General features: G+C 41.8%; 1 protein-coding gene across 1 annotated transcript in view; it reads right to left on the bottom strand.

The window, feature by feature from the left end:
• The window catches only part of MEIKIN (meiotic kinetochore factor), a 28213-nt gene extending 9989 nt beyond the window's left edge, over positions 1–18224 (bottom strand). Inside the window, exons 1-10 of the mRNA XM_075009905.1 lie at positions 18053–18224; positions 15330–15417; positions 14973–15048; positions 13704–13761; positions 10932–11060; positions 8958–9077; positions 8647–8686; positions 8025–8089; positions 4694–4788; positions 2877–3059 (exon numbers count right to left, since the gene is read on the bottom strand). Coding sequence (XP_074866006.1) covers positions 2877–3059; positions 4694–4788; positions 8025–8089; positions 8647–8686; positions 8958–9077; positions 10932–11060; positions 13704–13761; positions 14973–15048; positions 15330–15417; positions 18053–18224 — 1026 coding nt within the window. The remainder of the gene's footprint in view (positions 1–2876; positions 3060–4693; positions 4789–8024; positions 8090–8646; positions 8687–8957; positions 9078–10931; positions 11061–13703; positions 13762–14972; positions 15049–15329; positions 15418–18052) is intronic.
• Between the last annotated feature and the right edge of the window lie 46 nt (positions 18225–18270).

Raw genomic sequence — 18270 nt, 5'->3', positions numbered from 1 at the left:
TTTTGTCTCTAAAGCACTCAACCTCATATCTGCCCATAACTTTCAGATTTGTATTAAAATTATTTGACCTTGATGAAATATGGGCATTTAAAAAAAAATCCAGACTTGTAACTTTTGATTTTCTGCAGCCCCATATGAATTCTGTTACTTTGACCACTTACTGTGGAGGGTGAAAAGCCTTCTGAACATTTACTACTCAGATTTTCCATTTGGAGTGAGCCATAATTCAGAAAGCCAAATTCTGATTTGTTTTGGAATTTTGTAGTTGGAAACACCTAAGCATATTGAACCAAAAGAAGAGAAGGCATACCACACACAGTGGTCCAAAAACCAGCATTTAAAGGCCTATGGCTGACCTGTCAAGTCATTTTTAGGGTCCTTCCACCAAAACACACAGCCACTTGGTTTTTGTAAATCAAACTCAAAAGACAATAACTGGAAATGGTAGAAAAGTGACAACTCGCCCCCTCTCATTTTTCACCAAATAAGTAATGATCAAATGTCTAACAATGAAAACCAGGTAGGAAGAGAGGCTAAGGGCTTGTCTACAACTAGTTTTGTTGTTTTTTTAAAACCCCTTTTTCCAAAAAGCCCAAAGCATTCACACAGGCAAGCAGGATAATTTGAGATAAGAGTGCTTATCCCTCAAAATAATTACTCTAGCTCTGCAAATAACTTTTGCAGACTCCCCCTGGTGCTCCTTTCAAGGTCAAAAAAATCTGTGTGAACAAAGCACAGCTATTATCTGCTCTGTGAAGGCTCCTTTTGTCATGCTGTGGCTGTGTGAATACAATTTTCCAACACCACTTAGACATTAAACGTTGAAATGAGTCAAAAGACCTGCAGTGTAGACATAGCTCCTCAGTCAGTTCCTTGATATTCTAGGATGCATGTCTTCAAGCCTTGCATAACTGAGACCACCAAAGTTATCTAGTTTTTATTTATGTAAAAGACTGTAAGTAGGGGGATGGTGAAAAAATTGTTCTCCGTAACCTTTGATAGGACAGGACAAGAAGCAATGCCACAATTTAAGTTTTTCTAAAATGTCAGCATGGATGGTGGGTAAAGCTTCTGCTTGGGGAAGCAGAAGTTCCCTAGCCTACTTCTTTTGCCTGTAGCCACACCCATACTCTACCCCTGTCCAAGCCCATTCCTTCACTGTCTCTCTCCTCTTCCCTGGTCTACCCCATCCCATAATATCAATGCATTCATTGAATTTATTCTCAGTGTATGTGATTTCCACAAACAATTGTTTCAGAAATGGGCTTTTTAGAGTCCGCTCCAAAATATTTTTGAATATCCATGTTCTGGAGTCAAACAACTCATTAAGAGGTACTGAACCATCGGGGACCCAGGGACCAGAGTGAAATGTGTATCTGTTCTTCATTGGTTTGCCAGCTCAGCTGTGGGGCTCCCCTCCTACTGCTGGGCCTGCCAAAGGTGATGCTGCAGAAACTCAGGTAAGGCAAGCAAGGGGAGGGGAAGATGAGTGGAAATGCCGAGCAGTGAACAGGGAGAGAAGTACTGGGAGGGGCACACAAAGTGAGGGGGACTAGTGAGTGGGAGGCAGGGGTCCAAACACAATAAGGAAAGGAGAGGAAGAGCAGCAGATGGGTAGCCTGAGTGGGGGACAGAGGGGAGAAAGGAAACCCACCAGATGCTAGCTTTGGGGGGAGAGGCAGAGTGCTGAACAGTGAGTTGACAGTAGCAAGCCTATATGGGTGGAGGGCAAGAAGGGTAGGAGACCCGGCATCTCTCTCTGCAGGGTTTGTTGGGGTAGTCAACCCTTCTCCCCACTAGAGCAGGGATAGCCAACCCACAGCTCAAGCTGCATGCGGCTCTTTGAGCCACGTGCCATGAGTGCCACGCCTGCTCTGTGCGTGCATGGAGCAGCTGGGGGCACTGTCACAGGTGAGGCCAGAGGGGCCATAGCACTTAGTGCGCCAAGAGTCATGGAGGTGGAGAGCGCCAGGATGGTGTGCAGCTCCTCTCCCAGTAACTGGGGAAGGAAGGTGTGAGGGGAAGAATGGGGCAAGAGGGGAAGGGAAGGGGGAGGCAGAGGACAGGAGCGAGCGATAGGCTGGGAATATCAGTAAACTGTCACACAATGATTCAGATTTAACATACTTTCAGCATTAACAGACACTCCTTCCTGCCATTAGTCCATTAAAATCAAGGGTTTACTGTATTGATGCATTAACAAAGTCAACTGAAACTCACAAGTTGGATTTATGGAATCGCATTACAGAAGTGGCCCAAAATGTTCTGGTGCATACTTAATCTGAACATAAATAGCCACTATAATTAGAGATTTCCTGGCTCTATTTAAACCAAGCTTTTTCGTTAGAATCCCCAACCTTTGTACTACCAATGATCAAAACACTAGTACAGTCCAGCTGCTGACATCTTTTCTACTACAATACTCTAAACACTACTCAAAGCAGGTAGCAAACATGCTTCTTAGCATTCTACATCATCACTCCATTCACTGGTAATGAAAGGATGGAGATGTTAACCAGAAGTTTCAACAAAAGACCAAGAAGCATGGCTTTCTCTAATCAGAAGCATTTCCAGCACTATTAGGTCTGATCCTGCATGCCTCATGCACTAAGGACACTTGTGTTCTTGAAAGAATTCTGGATGCACAAGGAATGCTGAAAATGCCCAGCTATTGTCTATGTAAAGGTAAACAACTTTCCCTGCTTCCAAGTGAATATATGCTCCATTTGCTTGATAATACTTCTCATTTTCAAATTGCAGCTTTGTAACAGCCTTCACAGCTTCCATTCTTGTCCAATGCAATTCTCACTTTTACTCATGGGAACTCTTCTCATTTTAAGCCTGCCTGAGGGAGCCAGTGCATTAGAAATGCTTACCGTCTCAGTGTCTGGTTGTTTGGATGGTGACACTTCTGCTGTCAATTCAAGTGATTTAGCTGGAATGCATTCTGCAGCAGATCCAAGGTGATGGCACGACAATGTCTCACTCTTTAACAGGCTGCTGAATTTTACTTTTTTCCGGCACTGCATGTTTTTCAGATTAATAGTTTGGTTATCAAGCTGCGATAAGATGAACAATTATACTTTGTATTATAAAATGGACAAAAAGGCTAGCACAATGTCAATTCTTAAAGCAATGATCTGGACTTTTAAGTCACATTCCTAGCTCTAGTTAAACTGAAAAAATGTACACAGTAGCATCTACCCATTCAATCACGGCTCATGGCCCTGCTGGGCTAAACACTGTGCACACACACTCTGGTTCATAAAGCATACAAATGTACACTATCACTGCCACGGTTCAAGAGTGACCCCTCACTAAGTCTCTCCACAGGCACCCCCTTTCCAGCGCTAGGCCCAGGGCCTACACTACTCTCAGATTTTGCCAACACTACACAGCTTTTACTGACTAGAAGTTGGACAATGTAAATGCTGTTTGTCAGCACTTTTATCAACAATACTCACCCACTTTTAGTGGGGTTTACACCATCGAAAGGAGAACACTGCCTGACAACACTGCCCCTTTGACAAAGAGAGAGGGAAGTCTCTCACAGGGGTGGAAGTATTGTTGCAAAAACTGGGCATTTTTCCACACAAAAGTCGCATTGCAATGTGTATTGCCATATGAAGAGAGATTAAAAAGCCTGGAACTTTTCAGTTTAGAAAAAAGGAGACTATGGGGGGATGTGATAGGTCTATAAAATCATAATATGTATGGAAAAATGAATAAGGAAAACATTTAGTTGTTCCAATAATGTCAGAACTAGGGGTCACCAAATGAAACTAACAGGTAGCAGGTTTAAAACTAACAACAGGAAGTTTTTCCTTCATGCAGCACACAGTAGGCCTGTGGAACTCCTTGCCAGAGAATGTTGATGACCAGGACTTTAACAGGGTTCAAAAAAGATTAGATAAATTCATGGAGGCTAGATCCATCAATGGCTGTTAGCCAGGATGGGCAGGAATGGTGCCCTTAGTGTCTGTCAGAGGCTGGAAATGGATGACAGAGGATTCTGTTTACTCCCTCTGGGGCATCTGGCATTGGCCACTGTTGGAAGACAGGATGCTGGGCTAGATGGACCTTTGGTCTGACTCATGGCCGTTCTTATGCTGTCAACATTTGGTTGTCAAAAAGGCAGTTTTTAGCAACAAAAATTGGTAGGGTAAACAGAGTCCAGTCTTAAGATTACCCTCAAATTTGAGCAAGCCTAGCTTATCCCTCCTACTACCCACTTCCTCTGGAAGCCAGCTTAACGTCTCAGACTGTCTCTGCCTCTGAGCTTCAGGGCAGAGGCTTCTTTGTTCACTTTACGGTTTCTTGCCTCAGAAACCCTCACTTTGGCCCAAGATGGAATGGTAGTGCTTCCCTTAGATAAACACAAACAAAATTACATCTGTATTGTTAACTAAGCAATACTAATCAGTTGTCTAAAGCCATTGTCTTTGTATTCTTCTGGATGGGCAAAATACACCCAGGACTGAATTAACTCTGTGCATCTATGTAACACACACTCAAGCGATAGTTAGATATCTCCCCAGTTCTCCTCACTTACCATTACCAAAGAACTAAAGTAATTGACTTCAAACACATTTCTGAAACAAGGCATCTGTCAAGGCGTTCATGTTTTTGTTCTCCTACAGTGAACTATGGCTCTTCAGATTAGAACAAGGTATATGATCATTAAAATCCTCACCTCTCTCTTTGGTCTTGCAGGTACTGAAGAGAATGTACTGATTTTTACATCAGGAGTTTTTTCCTTAGTAGATGTAATTTTGCACACTTGTTTTCCTGTCATGAAAACAACTTTTAATTGGAGAAAATGAGCATAGATGGCATAAATATGACAAAGTGGGTCTTACTCATGAAAAGTCCTTAGCTAAAAAAAAAGTGTTAGTCTTTAAGGTGCAGCAGGACTGCTCGTTTTTTATTCCACAGATTGTAAATTATCCCTTGAAAGAGAAAAATCAGATCATGCTACAAAATCTATATGCAGGGTTAACTTCTTTTGTTCCCTGATTTTACTCCATTCCTGGTTCAGTTTGTGATGGGAGCAGTCTGGACATGTTTTTCTATTCACTTTGCTCCCTGCTGCTACCCTGATGCTGCCCAGCTCCATACAAACCACAAGCAAGGGGCAGACACTGTACAAGTCAGGAAGCAGTCTCTGATGGTGTTGGCCTGTGCTGCTATTTGCAGTCCAAATTAACCAGAAAAAAAGTCAGTTTCTGAACCATAAACAAAACCACAAATTTAGCTCAATAAATTCCAACTATCAGGAGCCACTTATGATATTGACAGAAATTTTATAAAACATTAAAAAACAGAAGCCAAGAAAAAATACAAGATTTATCTTTTTATTTATCTGCAGGAGAACAGTAAGAAATTGCTTTTTTCATTGGACACTAGGTCACAGGTCAGCAATCCCTGGCATGGGTGTCAAGAGTAGCACGTGAGGCAGCAGCTCAGCCCCACCTCCTCCCACATACAGCCAGGAGCTTTCTCAAAGCCATGCCACCAGTGGCTCAACAAAAGACAAGCTAAGGCTACCAGCCACCACCTAAGCAGTAAAGCTCTCCATCTTAATTTGCTAATGAAGTTCTTGTAAGTAGGACTACTTAGTGACTTTAAAAAGTGTCACTGGCACTCAGACCATATGTGACGATCAAAAGGTCAAATTCTGGCACTCTGCCTCTGAAAGATTGCTGACCCCTGCCTTATGTGATTAACTGGCATACAAAGGGGGATTGGTTTCCCACAAGAAAAGGGGTTTTAACAAACAAGTTCCCTTTCTTTTCCCTCCTCTTATCATAGAACACTAGGACTGGAAGGGACCTCGAGAGGCCATCGAGTCCAGCCTCTTGGCCCAATGGCAGGACCAAGTACTATCTAAACCATCCCTGCTAGACATCTACCTAACCTGTTCTTAAATATCTCCAGTGATGGAGATTCCACAACCTCCCTTGGCAATTTATTCCACTGTTTGACCACCCTGACATTTAGGAACTTTTTCCTAATGTCCAACCTAAACCTCCCTTGCTGCAGTTTAAGCCCGTTGCCTCTTGTTCTATCCTCAGAGGCCAAGAAGAACAAGTTCTCTCCTTCCTCCTTATGACTCCCTTTTAGATACCTGAAAACCGCTGTCATGTCTCCCCTCAATCTTCTCTTTTCCAAACTAAACAAGCTCAATTCTTTCAACCTTTTTTCCACAGGTCACATTCTCTAGACCTTTAATCATTCTTGTCATTCTTTTCTGGACCCTCTCTAGTTTCTCCACATCTTTTTTGAACTGCGGTGCCCAGAACTGGACACAATACTCCAGCTGAGGCCTAACCAGCACAGAGTAGAGAGGAACAATGACTTCTCGTGTCTTGTTCACAACACACCTGTTAATGCATCCCAGAATCATGTTTGCTTTTTTTGCAACAGCATCACACTGTTGACTCATATTTAGCTTGTGGTCCACTATAATCCCTAGATCCCTTTCTGCTGTACTCATTCCTAGACAGTCTCTCCCCATTCTGTATGTGTGAAACTGATTATTCCTTCCCAGTGGAGCACTTTGCATTTGTCCTTATTAAACTTCATCCTGTTTACCTCAGACCATTTCTCCAATTTATCCAGATCATTTTGAATTATGACCCTATCCTCTTGCTTCCAACAAAGCTCAGGCTCTTGAGAGAGATGATGAGTCAGGCACAAGCCTGTTCCAAAGAGACCTGAGGTTTAAGTTTCATATGAAAGATAAAGGATCTATGGTTTTGCACATCAATAAGATGAGCTAGCTGCAAGTATAACCAATTGCCAGTGATGAGACACTAGCTGGGGGGCAGGTCTCTGAATTACTACAGTGTGACAGATTCTATAATTCAAACTATTTAAATCATGCTTTGAGGACTTCAGTATTTCAATCAAAGGTTCTAGGTCTATTACAGGAATAGATGAGTGAGGTTCTATGGTCTGCAATATACAGGAATTCAAAATTAGGGGATCATGATGGTTAAGTGTATTGGTCTAGGGATGTTAAAATTTAACTTTATGCAGGAGGCTTACTGGTTATGGTTATCCTTCTGGCAATGGATTCCTCCAGTCCCACAAGGCCAGTACAGGCACAGCAAACCAGGACCAGCTGGAGTACCCCTGCTTTCCAGAAGTCCTGAGCCAGGCCACTGCAGATGTGGGCTGCTCTGGCTGTGCTGAAGCACCCCTAATTGTAGTGGTTCCAGGGACAGGGACACTCCAGCCAGACTAGAGCAGTCCTAGTCCTGGCATCCCATACGCAGGTGGTGCTGCAGTCCAGCCATTGCAGTTGGGCTGGAGCAGCCTTACCAACCCAAATCCCGCTCCCCATTTAGTCCGTTAACCCATTAAACAGGATTTTATGTTCCTAATTGCATGTATTAAAAACAAAGCAATACTTTCAATAAAACTTCTCAGCTTCTGAGATTTTCCCCAGCCGGCCAGTGGAGTACAACTTTCCAGCATTCATGTCATTTCAATATTATTCAATGGATTTAAAAATAACTATATTTTTTTTTAAAAAAAACAGCTTAACCTCTACTCTACTTGCCTCTGCCAAAAAGTTATATAAAATCAAAAATAAAAGCAAGGAACTGTTTTTCACCTACCTCTGCCAATAAAACCAACAAGTCAGATGCCTTTCCCTGCACTAGTATTAGCTCTTATGAGCCCTCTTTCCAGTTTTCATATTCCTTAAAATAATGCCTCCTGCATGCTCTCTCAAACCACACTGAAATCACTGAGAAGATCAGGTGGCAAATTAAGGTAAGATGTTATCCAATTAACTTAGTACCAAGACTTGCTATCTTGAATAGCTATGTTTCTTACTGTTTTCTGTAAGGTAAAGCACATGGCTGTCACTTGGTTAGAGAGGATCTACCATGAAGTTCTTTGGGAATCAGTGTAATTGACAGCAGAATCCAAATAAGTTTAAAGCAGAATAAGAGAAAAAAATCTAACTGGTGTCTAGCTTGCAAATAGTACAAGTATTTAAGACCATGCTTTACCTGCTACAGTTGTTGAAACACTTATCAACTCAGAAGACTGTTTATTGCATTTCGATGTTGACTCTCTAACAAATGGAAAAAAAATCAGTTGTAAGTATCTTTAAACTTAGACAGCAAAACGTTTACAGAAAACTAAAGAGAACTCTAAATGTCCCCTTTATTTTCATAAAGCTTAGAGAAAAAGTTCTCTAAATTAGGCAATCACACAAAACAGCTAGTCAAATGATTCAAATGCCTATAATTTATCAAATCAAGTAGCATAAGATTAAAGGATTTTATAATTTTAAGACTGAAGAAAGAAGAAAAGTCACTGAAAATCAAGTAATGGATATATTTCACTACATTAGGAGTCCACAGAAAAATATTCAAGTAGTTTATAGTGGAGTCAATTAAAATCCAAGAAGGTAGCTTGTTTTAGTAGGCATTCATCTGAACCCTGCAATGTTTACTCACCCACTTATCTTAATTGATCAATGCCACTTAAGCTAAGGGGCCTACTCAGAGTGAAATTAAGCAGGGGCACAAATACTTGCAAATCAGGGGATTAACATGAATGTACAGGACAAAGTAAAGATATCCATTTCATTAACAATTAAGTCAAATTCTCTGCTTTACAGATTACCTCCCAACATATCGGTCTTGATGGCCCTCTGATATGGGCTCTACAAGATAAGAAAGTTTTAAATTTAAAAGATAGTTATAAAAGATGATATCCTAATGCACATTAATTTTATATAAGTATTATAAACATCAGTATTATCTTGAGACACTATTTGCCATAGCGCTGGACTTTTACAAAGAATTAACTAAAGCTGAGAGACTTATATGGTCTTTGCAACGAATGAACTAAACATCTAGCTTAAAGTTGATGTAAATAATTGTAAATATAAATTGATGCAAGCTTCTTATGAAATCATTTATACAAAAAATTACCCAATATCTCTGAGAGATTTGACAGCTGTGGCATCTTATCTATGGTCACTGCTTTGCTGCTGTCCAGGAGAGTAGAATTCTTATACTTAAGACACTCCTCAGGATTGGAATTACTTCTGTCTGAACACAAAAGTCACAGTTGGAAATTGTCTTTCATGCTGTAGTTAATTGTGCTTTCAAGTTTAGTCTATAACTTGGATCCTTCACGTCAGGCTAATGCACTGAAATAAGTAGTGAGCCTTGTGCGAGGTTCTCTATCAACTGTTGCTGCTAAACTCTTACTATCTTTTGGAAGCAAAATACTATTACTTCTTTCTTTTCCTTACATGAAATCTGATACAGTATAATAGAAAGTATAGTAGACACTGCAAGTGCAGTTTTTAGCCAGGGATTTCAAAGAATTTAGAACATTAGGCCTAGACTGTCCAAATGTATAATATGTGGGCCTATTTTGACAAATAGCATTTGAACTTTTGCCCACAAAACAAAAGTCAGAATTTTGAAGATTTAAAGCTAAAGTCTGTGGAAAGACAGAACAAGTGTTTTATTGAATAGTGAATACCAATTATAATCAACAGTCCAACAGATTTTTTTTATTTGTTTAGTTGTGCAACATGGAGTGTCTATGAGATAAAGAACTAGATGCACCAGAACTTGAGGACTGGGGGAGACCTTTCTACATTTACATTCTTTTCTCTGTTTAAAATGTTCTCTCTCAGTGATGACACCTGAGAGAGTGGACATTCTTAAAGAGTACAATAAATAAGTAAACGAGGCATAAGCTGATGGTGGGGTGCACATTGTTAAAGTCTCAATGGCAACTTAAGATACATCGATGACATCTTTACGATTTTGGACCCATGGTATAGAGACTCTAGAAGAATTCCACAGAGACTAACAATCTGCACCACACCATCAATTTATGCCTCAATTACTCCACACAAGAGATACACTTCCTGGACACTACAGTATAAATATATAAAGTATGTGTCACATGTGTGAAATGTTTCTATTATATAAAGTGATCAAGTTCAAAATATCTTTCCCCTTGAGAGTTTTACAATTGTAACTCTCCCTGTTTTAGTCCTGATCAAGCTCTTTGATTTTAAAAGAAGGCTGATTAAGTCAGTAGGCTAGATCCTGACTGTTCTAACTGCTGAGCTCAGGCCCACCCTACCCCACACCCATTTGGGGAGTGCATCGGGATGTCACAACATGCTTGCCTCAGCTATTTCCAGCTACAGGTTCACCCCCTATGGTCATCTTTGATAGTCCACCATCTGTGGTCCAGCATCCCTGTGGGTGCTCCCAAGCTGGAGCACTCATGGGAAAAGACATCCCACACCCAGAAACTACTCCCCTACCCTCCCAGAGCTTTTGGAGAACCACAAATAGCTCACTAATGGCAGTCATCATATTGAAGGGAGGGAAGAAGGCAGGAGGGAACAGCAGGGATGGGGACAACTTGGAGGAAGAGGCAGGGTAGCTGCAGAACCCCAAACCCAGGGGCCAGAAAGAATTTCATTGTTGCAGGGCTTGGTGTACTCCCACTGGGCAGCACTCCTGGTCCCAGAGACAGATCCACAGCCACCCTGCCTCTTTGCCCAACCCCAATCCCACTCTTGCTCAGACCATGCTGGTGTCTCTGCCGCCAGAGCTGACCTTCGCTTGTCTGGCAGATTGCATAGTTTGGGACTGGTCAAGTCCCAAGGGGGCTGGACTAGGGAGGTACAACCTACAGGAATGGAAGTCCCTAATGCGCTAATTCTGCCAGCTTTTACAAACTACTCTAAATATTGTATTTGACCACCTAGCCCCTAAACTGGATAGTCAAGCCCTCTGAGGTCCTGCAATGAAGTACAGCTTGGCTCAATCCAAAAAGGTGTGACCTACTCAGTGAAAGATTTTATTTATATAGTTTTACAATATAAACTTTATAAATCAGGCAGAGAATAGTGTGAAGATTAGTTGTACCTAAACTGTCTTCATCCCTAAATATTTCAGGTGATGGGCAACTATTCATGCTATCACTAGACTCTGTACTGGAATCCATGTCCAAACAGTCCAGTAGAAATGTAGAGACACCTGTAGGCAAAGACATTCCTGTAATTTAAGAGAAAAAAAATGGTTGAAATATTGTCTTATGCAAATCACAATGACTTTAACACAATGGCCCATTAGGTAAGAGCATAAATTCTGATCCTGCCATGAGCTAAGTATCTTCAACTATTACGTGTACAGTAAGGTCTCAGAGTACATGACCCCACTCTTACATGGCTGACCCCCAATTCATACTTTATACAGTAAACCCTCCAGATATGCCCAGATGCAGGGCAGAAGAAGAGATCCCCCTGCCAAGGGAAACAGGCCAACTCTTCCCCTGAGTGCTGCTGCGGGGGTGGAGTGGGGCTCCAGCAACTACCACGTGTACCAGCTCCAGCCTCGGCCACACATCACAGCTCCAGCCTCCACCACGCGCCCTGGCTCCAGCCACTCCTGCAGCCCACAGCTCTACCTCCGCATGCCCCGGCCCCAGCCACCGCCACCACAGACGCAGGTGCACTCCATCCCCCTGTCCTCTCCTGCGGCCCTAACCCACCCCAAGCTTAATTCTCCCCCACCACCACCAAGCCCCTGACTTACGTGAATTTCAGAGTATGCAAGGGTTGTGTGGAACCCTTGCATATTTTGGGGAATTACTGTAGCTTTAAACAAACATTTTAAGCATAAACAGCAAACTGAAGCTTGGCTTATGTTGTACTCCTAGAAACACTTTATTCTTTAGAAAGAAGTAGGTGTCTCAGGCTCTTTATCCAACTTTTGTTTGTAAGTGGCAAGACTTGTCCTGTGGTATACAGGACAGGTTTGTTCTAACATTAAACTATTAGAAACATGGCCATTCACTATGCCTAGCGGCATGTCATATGAGAAACTCCTGACCTGTGTAGTCCGTCTGTCTGTCTGTCCGTCTCTCTCTCTCACTCACTCACTCACACACACCCCTCCCTCCCTCCCTTTAGGTTAGGGCCAGCTTGAAGGGGACTCTTATACAAGTTCACAGTGCAGTGAAGCTCCACGTAGTCATATGTACAGTCTTTTAAATGAGATATTAAATCTACAATATTCCTACCATAAAGGACCTAATGGAGATCTAGGTAGAATCTGAATATCCCATGGCACTTTTCAGTACAGTAGGGATAACTCTGATTAACAGGCCTTCACTCCTTACTGTTCTTCTAGCCAAAAGACACAGATCTAATAGGATTTCTAGGTAATCTTCCCAATGACATTTTAGAGACTGGCACAGACTTTAAACATAAGTTATCAGTTTTCTACCTAAAAACCTCTATTTAATTCCTAGAAATACGCTAGATACACAAAAGACTGAATGTCCTTGGCTACAGCCAGAACTAGTGCTAGACAGAAGCAAATTAAGCAACTGATGTTAGAACCACAAGCAGCTCAAGGGAGGCACTAATTCACTTGTGGTGGTTGGGTGGGGCGGGCGTGAGGAAGAAGAGGAAACATTCCTGCTTTGGGACCTAGTGGGCTAGCACTGCCTCTGGGTACAGCACAACAACTGTTTAGATCACCCTGTTATATTAGTTCACCTTCAGTACAGAGGGGTAGCAGCATTAGTTTGCATCTTCAACAAAAAAAAAAGGAAGTAGTCTAAAAGCACTCAAAGAGTAACAAAATGATTTATGAGGTGATGAGGAGCTTTCATGGGATAGACCCACTTCTTCACTGTAATACAAGGACTGTTTCCCCATCTATGATATTCACAGGGACCCCAGGCAACTCACTTAGACTCTTGCAGTAATTTTGTTCCCCCCATTCCCAGCCTTTGTCCCTCCTCCTTTTGTTTTATGCATGTGATTCCTCAGTTTTCATTTATTTTTTTCTATTTTTCTGTTCAATTCTTGTAGTGCTAGTTTACTTCTAACAGAATTTCCAGATCCAAAGTGTTAGTGTCACTTTGTTAGTCTTTAAAGTGCTACAAGATGGCTTATTTGTTTTCTTCAGTATACTTAGAGAGACTCAGTGAAAAGCATTATTTAAATTCAAGTGTTAGAATTTTATCACCTGAGGTGTGTCTCTCATCACTGCTGTCTGGAACACTTGACTACATGCGAAGAACAAGTGAACATTTCCCTAACCTTCCCAGCGGCAAGGTGAGACAAAGCCAATAAAGGCAGATCTCTCTTGCACCTAAACATCAGATAGCTACAACCAATGACACCAAGTAATGTCCATCATTAAAATGTCAAACCATAACCATCAATACTACGCTACAATATGGTCCTGGAATGTCAATAGAGAGAAGATGATTTTCTTAAGAGGTGCCAATGATTTTCTGAAGAGCAGAGTTCTATCCATAAAGAAAGGTAAAACATGTTAGCCACCCTAAGGCACTTGGTAGCAAAAGTTGACTACATATGCTGGAATCAACAGAAGTAGACACCCAACTTGGATTCAAACAGTTGTGTTTTCTGAATGCAATATGCAGTGTTGTTGCTATGTCAGTTTCTGGACACAAAATAGACAACTTGGATGAAGGTAATATCTTTTACTGGACCACCATCTGTTGGTGAATAAGGCAAGTTTTTAAGCTCACACAGAGCTCTTCGTCAGGTCTGGGAAAGGTTCTAAGACTGTCACAGCTAAATAAAAGAGCCAACAGATAGAAATATGCTAACTACTTGTGCTAAACTGTGCTCTTTTATACGTTACTAACACACTCACCAGAAGTAGTCTCACTGTTTCTCAAACTTTTACTTTCAGAGATGACAGGCAGTGATTCCTAAAATGAGCAGGAGATACATAAGGAAACAGTCACATATCTAGATCAAGAAATATAATTAGATTTAATCTTATCAAAATGTCCAATGAAAAGCTGTGAGAATGACATTCTTGCATTAATGACAGAGATAGCTATGTTAGTCTGTATTCTATCAGAACAAAAAAGCAGTCAAGTAGCACTTCAAAGACTAACAAAGTAATTTGTTATGTGATGAGCTTTCGTGGGACAGTCCCATGAAAGCTCATCACATAATAAATTATTTTGTTAGTCTTTGAAGTGCTACTTGACTGCTTTTTTCTTGCAATAAGTTAGTAAACCTAAGGAACAAACAAGTCAACCTGCCAGGAACTTTTTTCTTGCAGTAAGTTAGTAAACCTAAGGAACAAACAAGTCAGCCTGCCAGTACCACATAGCCAGTATAACTGCATTCTACTGTTTTTCCGTGCACTGTTAGCAAAATTGCCATCTGACTTATTGTAACAGTTGGCTTTCGTTCTTTTTGTGCACTTGGGTGAACTTCCATTGAAGAATGCAGGAAAGTTCTATACAAGCAAGAAGTGCAAGGCTAATGTAAATATATGAAGAAAGAGAAACAAAAAACACCCTTTGGGTTGATTTTTGGATATTGAGTCTGCAGTACTGTACAAGTACAACGGATCTGAACAGATATGATCTTGAGGCTGTAAACAGAATCCAGGGTTTCTGAGGTGCAGGGAGCCAGGTGACAGCCATGCAGATGAGCTCTCAGTATCCCCACACTTCAGGGAGCTGGAAAGGATGAGGGGGCAACTGCCAGGCACAAGAAGCTGAGAAACCAGCTGTGAAGCCATAATGGGTGTGCGGCCACTCCAGTCCAGCTCCCACCAGGCATGCAGCCACGCCAGTCCTGCTTTAGCTCCTGAGCTGTGGGGAACTGGGAGCCAAGTGCAGACGCGTGGGTCTCACTCCTGGCTCCTGCAAGCTGCAGAAAGCTGAGAGCAGGTGGCAGCTGCACTGGCATGCAGCAGCCACTTTCCCGCAAATACAGGGCAATTAGCCCCATTTTGAAAATAAATCAGGATGCCTCCCTGGTGTCTGAAACATGGGGCTGTCCTGCCAGGACCACGACAGATGGTCGCCCTACACACATCCCTTAACCTCCACCAAGTAGGACCAGACAATAAGAATTAAGATTTATTAAAGGATACTGGAATAAAAATAAATGTTCATACCTTCAGTAATGTAGTACTTTCCCCCCTGTTGTCTTCATTTTCTTCCAGGTCTACAATTTCCTCATCTACTTGATCACTAAGTCTGCAAAAAGAACACAGCAAAACTAAGCTTGCACTTGCATTACACACTTCCAAATTTAGTTCACTGTAAAATTTTTAAATTTAAAAATTAAATTATAGCTCATTCTATGTGAGTCCTGAAAAGGCCATTCTCTTAGATGGTGATCAAGTAGTTCAATAGCTTCTGTCAGAATTTGGCAGACATCTCTCCAAACATTTATCAGACAGTTATGAATTTAGCACGAGCAGCTCTGAAGTAATACAATTGATAGTGGTATATTTGAATGTGTTGCTGACCTCTGATCAGCTGAACTGCTTGTTCTGGTCACTTCAATGTTCTCTTTGATTTTTGGTAAGGCTTTCACACTGGGATTTCCCTTCACGCCTGCAGAAAATTGAATATTTAAGTTTAGAACTAAGAATAACAATAGCAAGACTATGAAATTAATCTGTAATGAGCAGGGTCATGGAAGACCGATAAGTTAAAAACCTTAGAGACAGACATCAATTGTATTTTGTAATACTGGTGTCAAAGTCTAAATGAAGAATACGCCTTGCTATTTATTCCCAGGTGCTTTGTTTGCTCACATACAAATATGAGAAATAACGTTTTATGGAAATACAGCAAGCTGTTCAGAGTTTGAAAGTTCTCACTGTGTGTGATCCTTTCACATGAAAACAATCAAAATTCTTGGAAGGGATGCTTTCTGTGGAGTTTCCAAAAGTTTGGTTTCCAACTAGATAGACTATTTAACCCCTTACAAATGATAAATTTATGAGTCAGAAGCCCTGTAAGTCTCAACATGGATTAGATACCAGTGATAGTGTTATATACGTTCCTTGATCCTGAAAGCTTAGTAAAATGCAAGCAATGCAGCGTGTTTATCTCAAACATCAATGTACTACTTGACGTAACTAAGTCTATTTTATCACCAAGTTAGATTTACACTGGAGATTTCTATAGTCAGAGATGAGAATATTACAAAAAGTTGAGTTTAAGTTCTGAAAAATTAGACTTTTTCAGCATTAGTAAGAAAATGTTATTTTGAGACATAAGGACATTCCTTAATCAATCCATTTTAAAGAGGGGCCTGAAGCTTCCTGTCCATACACATTCTTCTCTACACTCAAGTGTGGGGAGAAAATCTGAGACCAACAACTATGTAGCATTCTGCATCATCCCCTAGCGAGGCCACCCTGGATTTTGGAATTGGACAGGATAACAGCCAGGAATCATTCCCCACTAATACTCTCCCCATCTGGATTTTTGTAGGTGTTTACAATATTGTCTCCAGGACTGTGGTCCACACCCACTCCCTGCTACAAGGTGGCTCAATCAATGGAAATGCTCCTGCAAATAAGAAGAAAAGGGTTAAGGCAGGAACCAATCACAAGGTTCTTTTAAAAGCAATCTTTTATAGGTGTCACCTTCTCAATTGAATTGAACTTGCTCCCTCTTTCCTGGGAAATTCAACAGCTGATCTTGATAAATCATGATCGCCCCTATTTAAGAAGTTCACCTGGAGAACTTCATGTGAGTTGCAATTTGTAAATGACATTTATATACATACACATTTTTAAAGTATTTGGATTCATTCCAGCTGTAACTCCAAAACCTCCCAAGCTTCCAGGGGGAAGCTCTATTTTTGGTACTAAGATGAATTCAGTTTTTGAAGAGCCTCTCCTTTGTAATTAAGGATTTTGTCATGTATTTCAAGAAGGGCCATATTGTGTGTGGCACAAGGAAAGAAATGATGTCCCTCCAGAGGAAGTGTCTATGCATAGACAACAATGCTTTAAATCAGCCTAGACTCTACAACAGTAGTTCCCAAACTTTTCAGCATCATGCCCCAGTTTTGATTTGAGAAACCCTCACCCCGCCTACACCTCTTCTTTACCATCATCCACCCCCTCCCCCTTTAACAAATTCAATTTGTAATTTGAAATAAAAATAAAAGCTTGATATAAAAATGTTGTTTAAAATTAAAAATAAGCACAAATAGTTTTTCTTGGCCCCCTGGGTTGCCTGGTTCAGCCCCAGATGGCCAGCTGCCTGAGCCCCATGCTAGCCAGCCACCCAAGACCAGCACTGCCAGAACCCCTCCCCTGTCCTCCCACAAAGCCAGGAACCCCAAACCCACCATCTAATCCTATCCTCCTCTTCCCCCACAACCCACACTCATTTGCAGAAGGCAGCCAGCTCCACATGAGTCTTCGCTGGCTGCTTACTTTTTATAGCAGCTGTGCTGGGTCACCCATGTAAAGTGGCAGGGGCTGAGAGCCAGAAACAAAGCCTGGCTCTTTCTTCAGGTGGGGGGGGGCGCTGGATCACCTCACCCCCCCCCTCCAGAATTTCTTCACACACCCCCAGTTTGGAAAACAATGCTCTAGAACAACTGACCATTGGTGGGGAAAAAGTGAGGACTGCTGGGTTCTATTCCCACCTTCACCAGCTTGTGATCAAATCACTGCACCAGTCCCCCGGCACAGTTTTCCTGCATCTGCAAAGTTTGATTAACTATGCACTTAATGTTATATAACAGACTACAACCTGAAAAACAAGAAATCCATTCTAGAGCAAAGGACCATGTTAAGGTTTCAGGACTCTACTATTAACATATTCCCTGTCTTGTTTTAGGCATCCTTCAACCCAGAAGGGAGCTGTTTGTATTTAAACAAGAACTCTAAAATTCATGGAAAGCCACACTGGGCCTAGAGAGAGGCACATCCCCCTAATTAATGAGGAAAGGCAGCAGGTGATATCACCTCCACAAATTACACAGCAAGAACACCACAAAGGAGCCTCACTGGGGCCCTAGTGAAGATACAACCACCCACTTCCCACCACCAAGATCTTCATGTAAGAATTTCTTAGTAGGTTTATCTCAGCATCTTGGCAAATGCACTCAATCTCATGATGTATTTTTGCTCTCATACATTTCAGTGGTAGTTGAGACTCTCATGTGTCCACAAAACTTAAAGGAAGCTCTGGGAAGGTGATAAGAAGAATAACTTATTACTTTGGGCATTGGACTCCCACAAGGGTGGGGCAAAGAGGCATCTGCAGGGCTGGGAGGTGCTAGCTTTGCTGCTGCGTCGGGGAACGGATGCAACTGTCCCTGGTATGGGGGAGGAGCAGTGCACATTCTTCTTTCTCCGGCGGGCATAGGTGCGCAGGTTGAACCACTCCATCTTCAGCTCCTCCCAGCAGCACCTGCAAAGGTGTGGAGGGAAGAGT

This window comes from Carettochelys insculpta, chromosome 15 (assembly GCF_033958435.1).
Source record: "Carettochelys insculpta isolate YL-2023 chromosome 15, ASM3395843v1, whole genome shotgun sequence".
Classification (NCBI taxonomy): Eukaryota; Metazoa; Chordata; order Testudines; family Carettochelyidae; genus Carettochelys; species Carettochelys insculpta.
The sequence above is the reverse complement of the archived record's forward strand: the minus strand, read 5'-3'. Positions and strand labels throughout refer to the sequence as shown.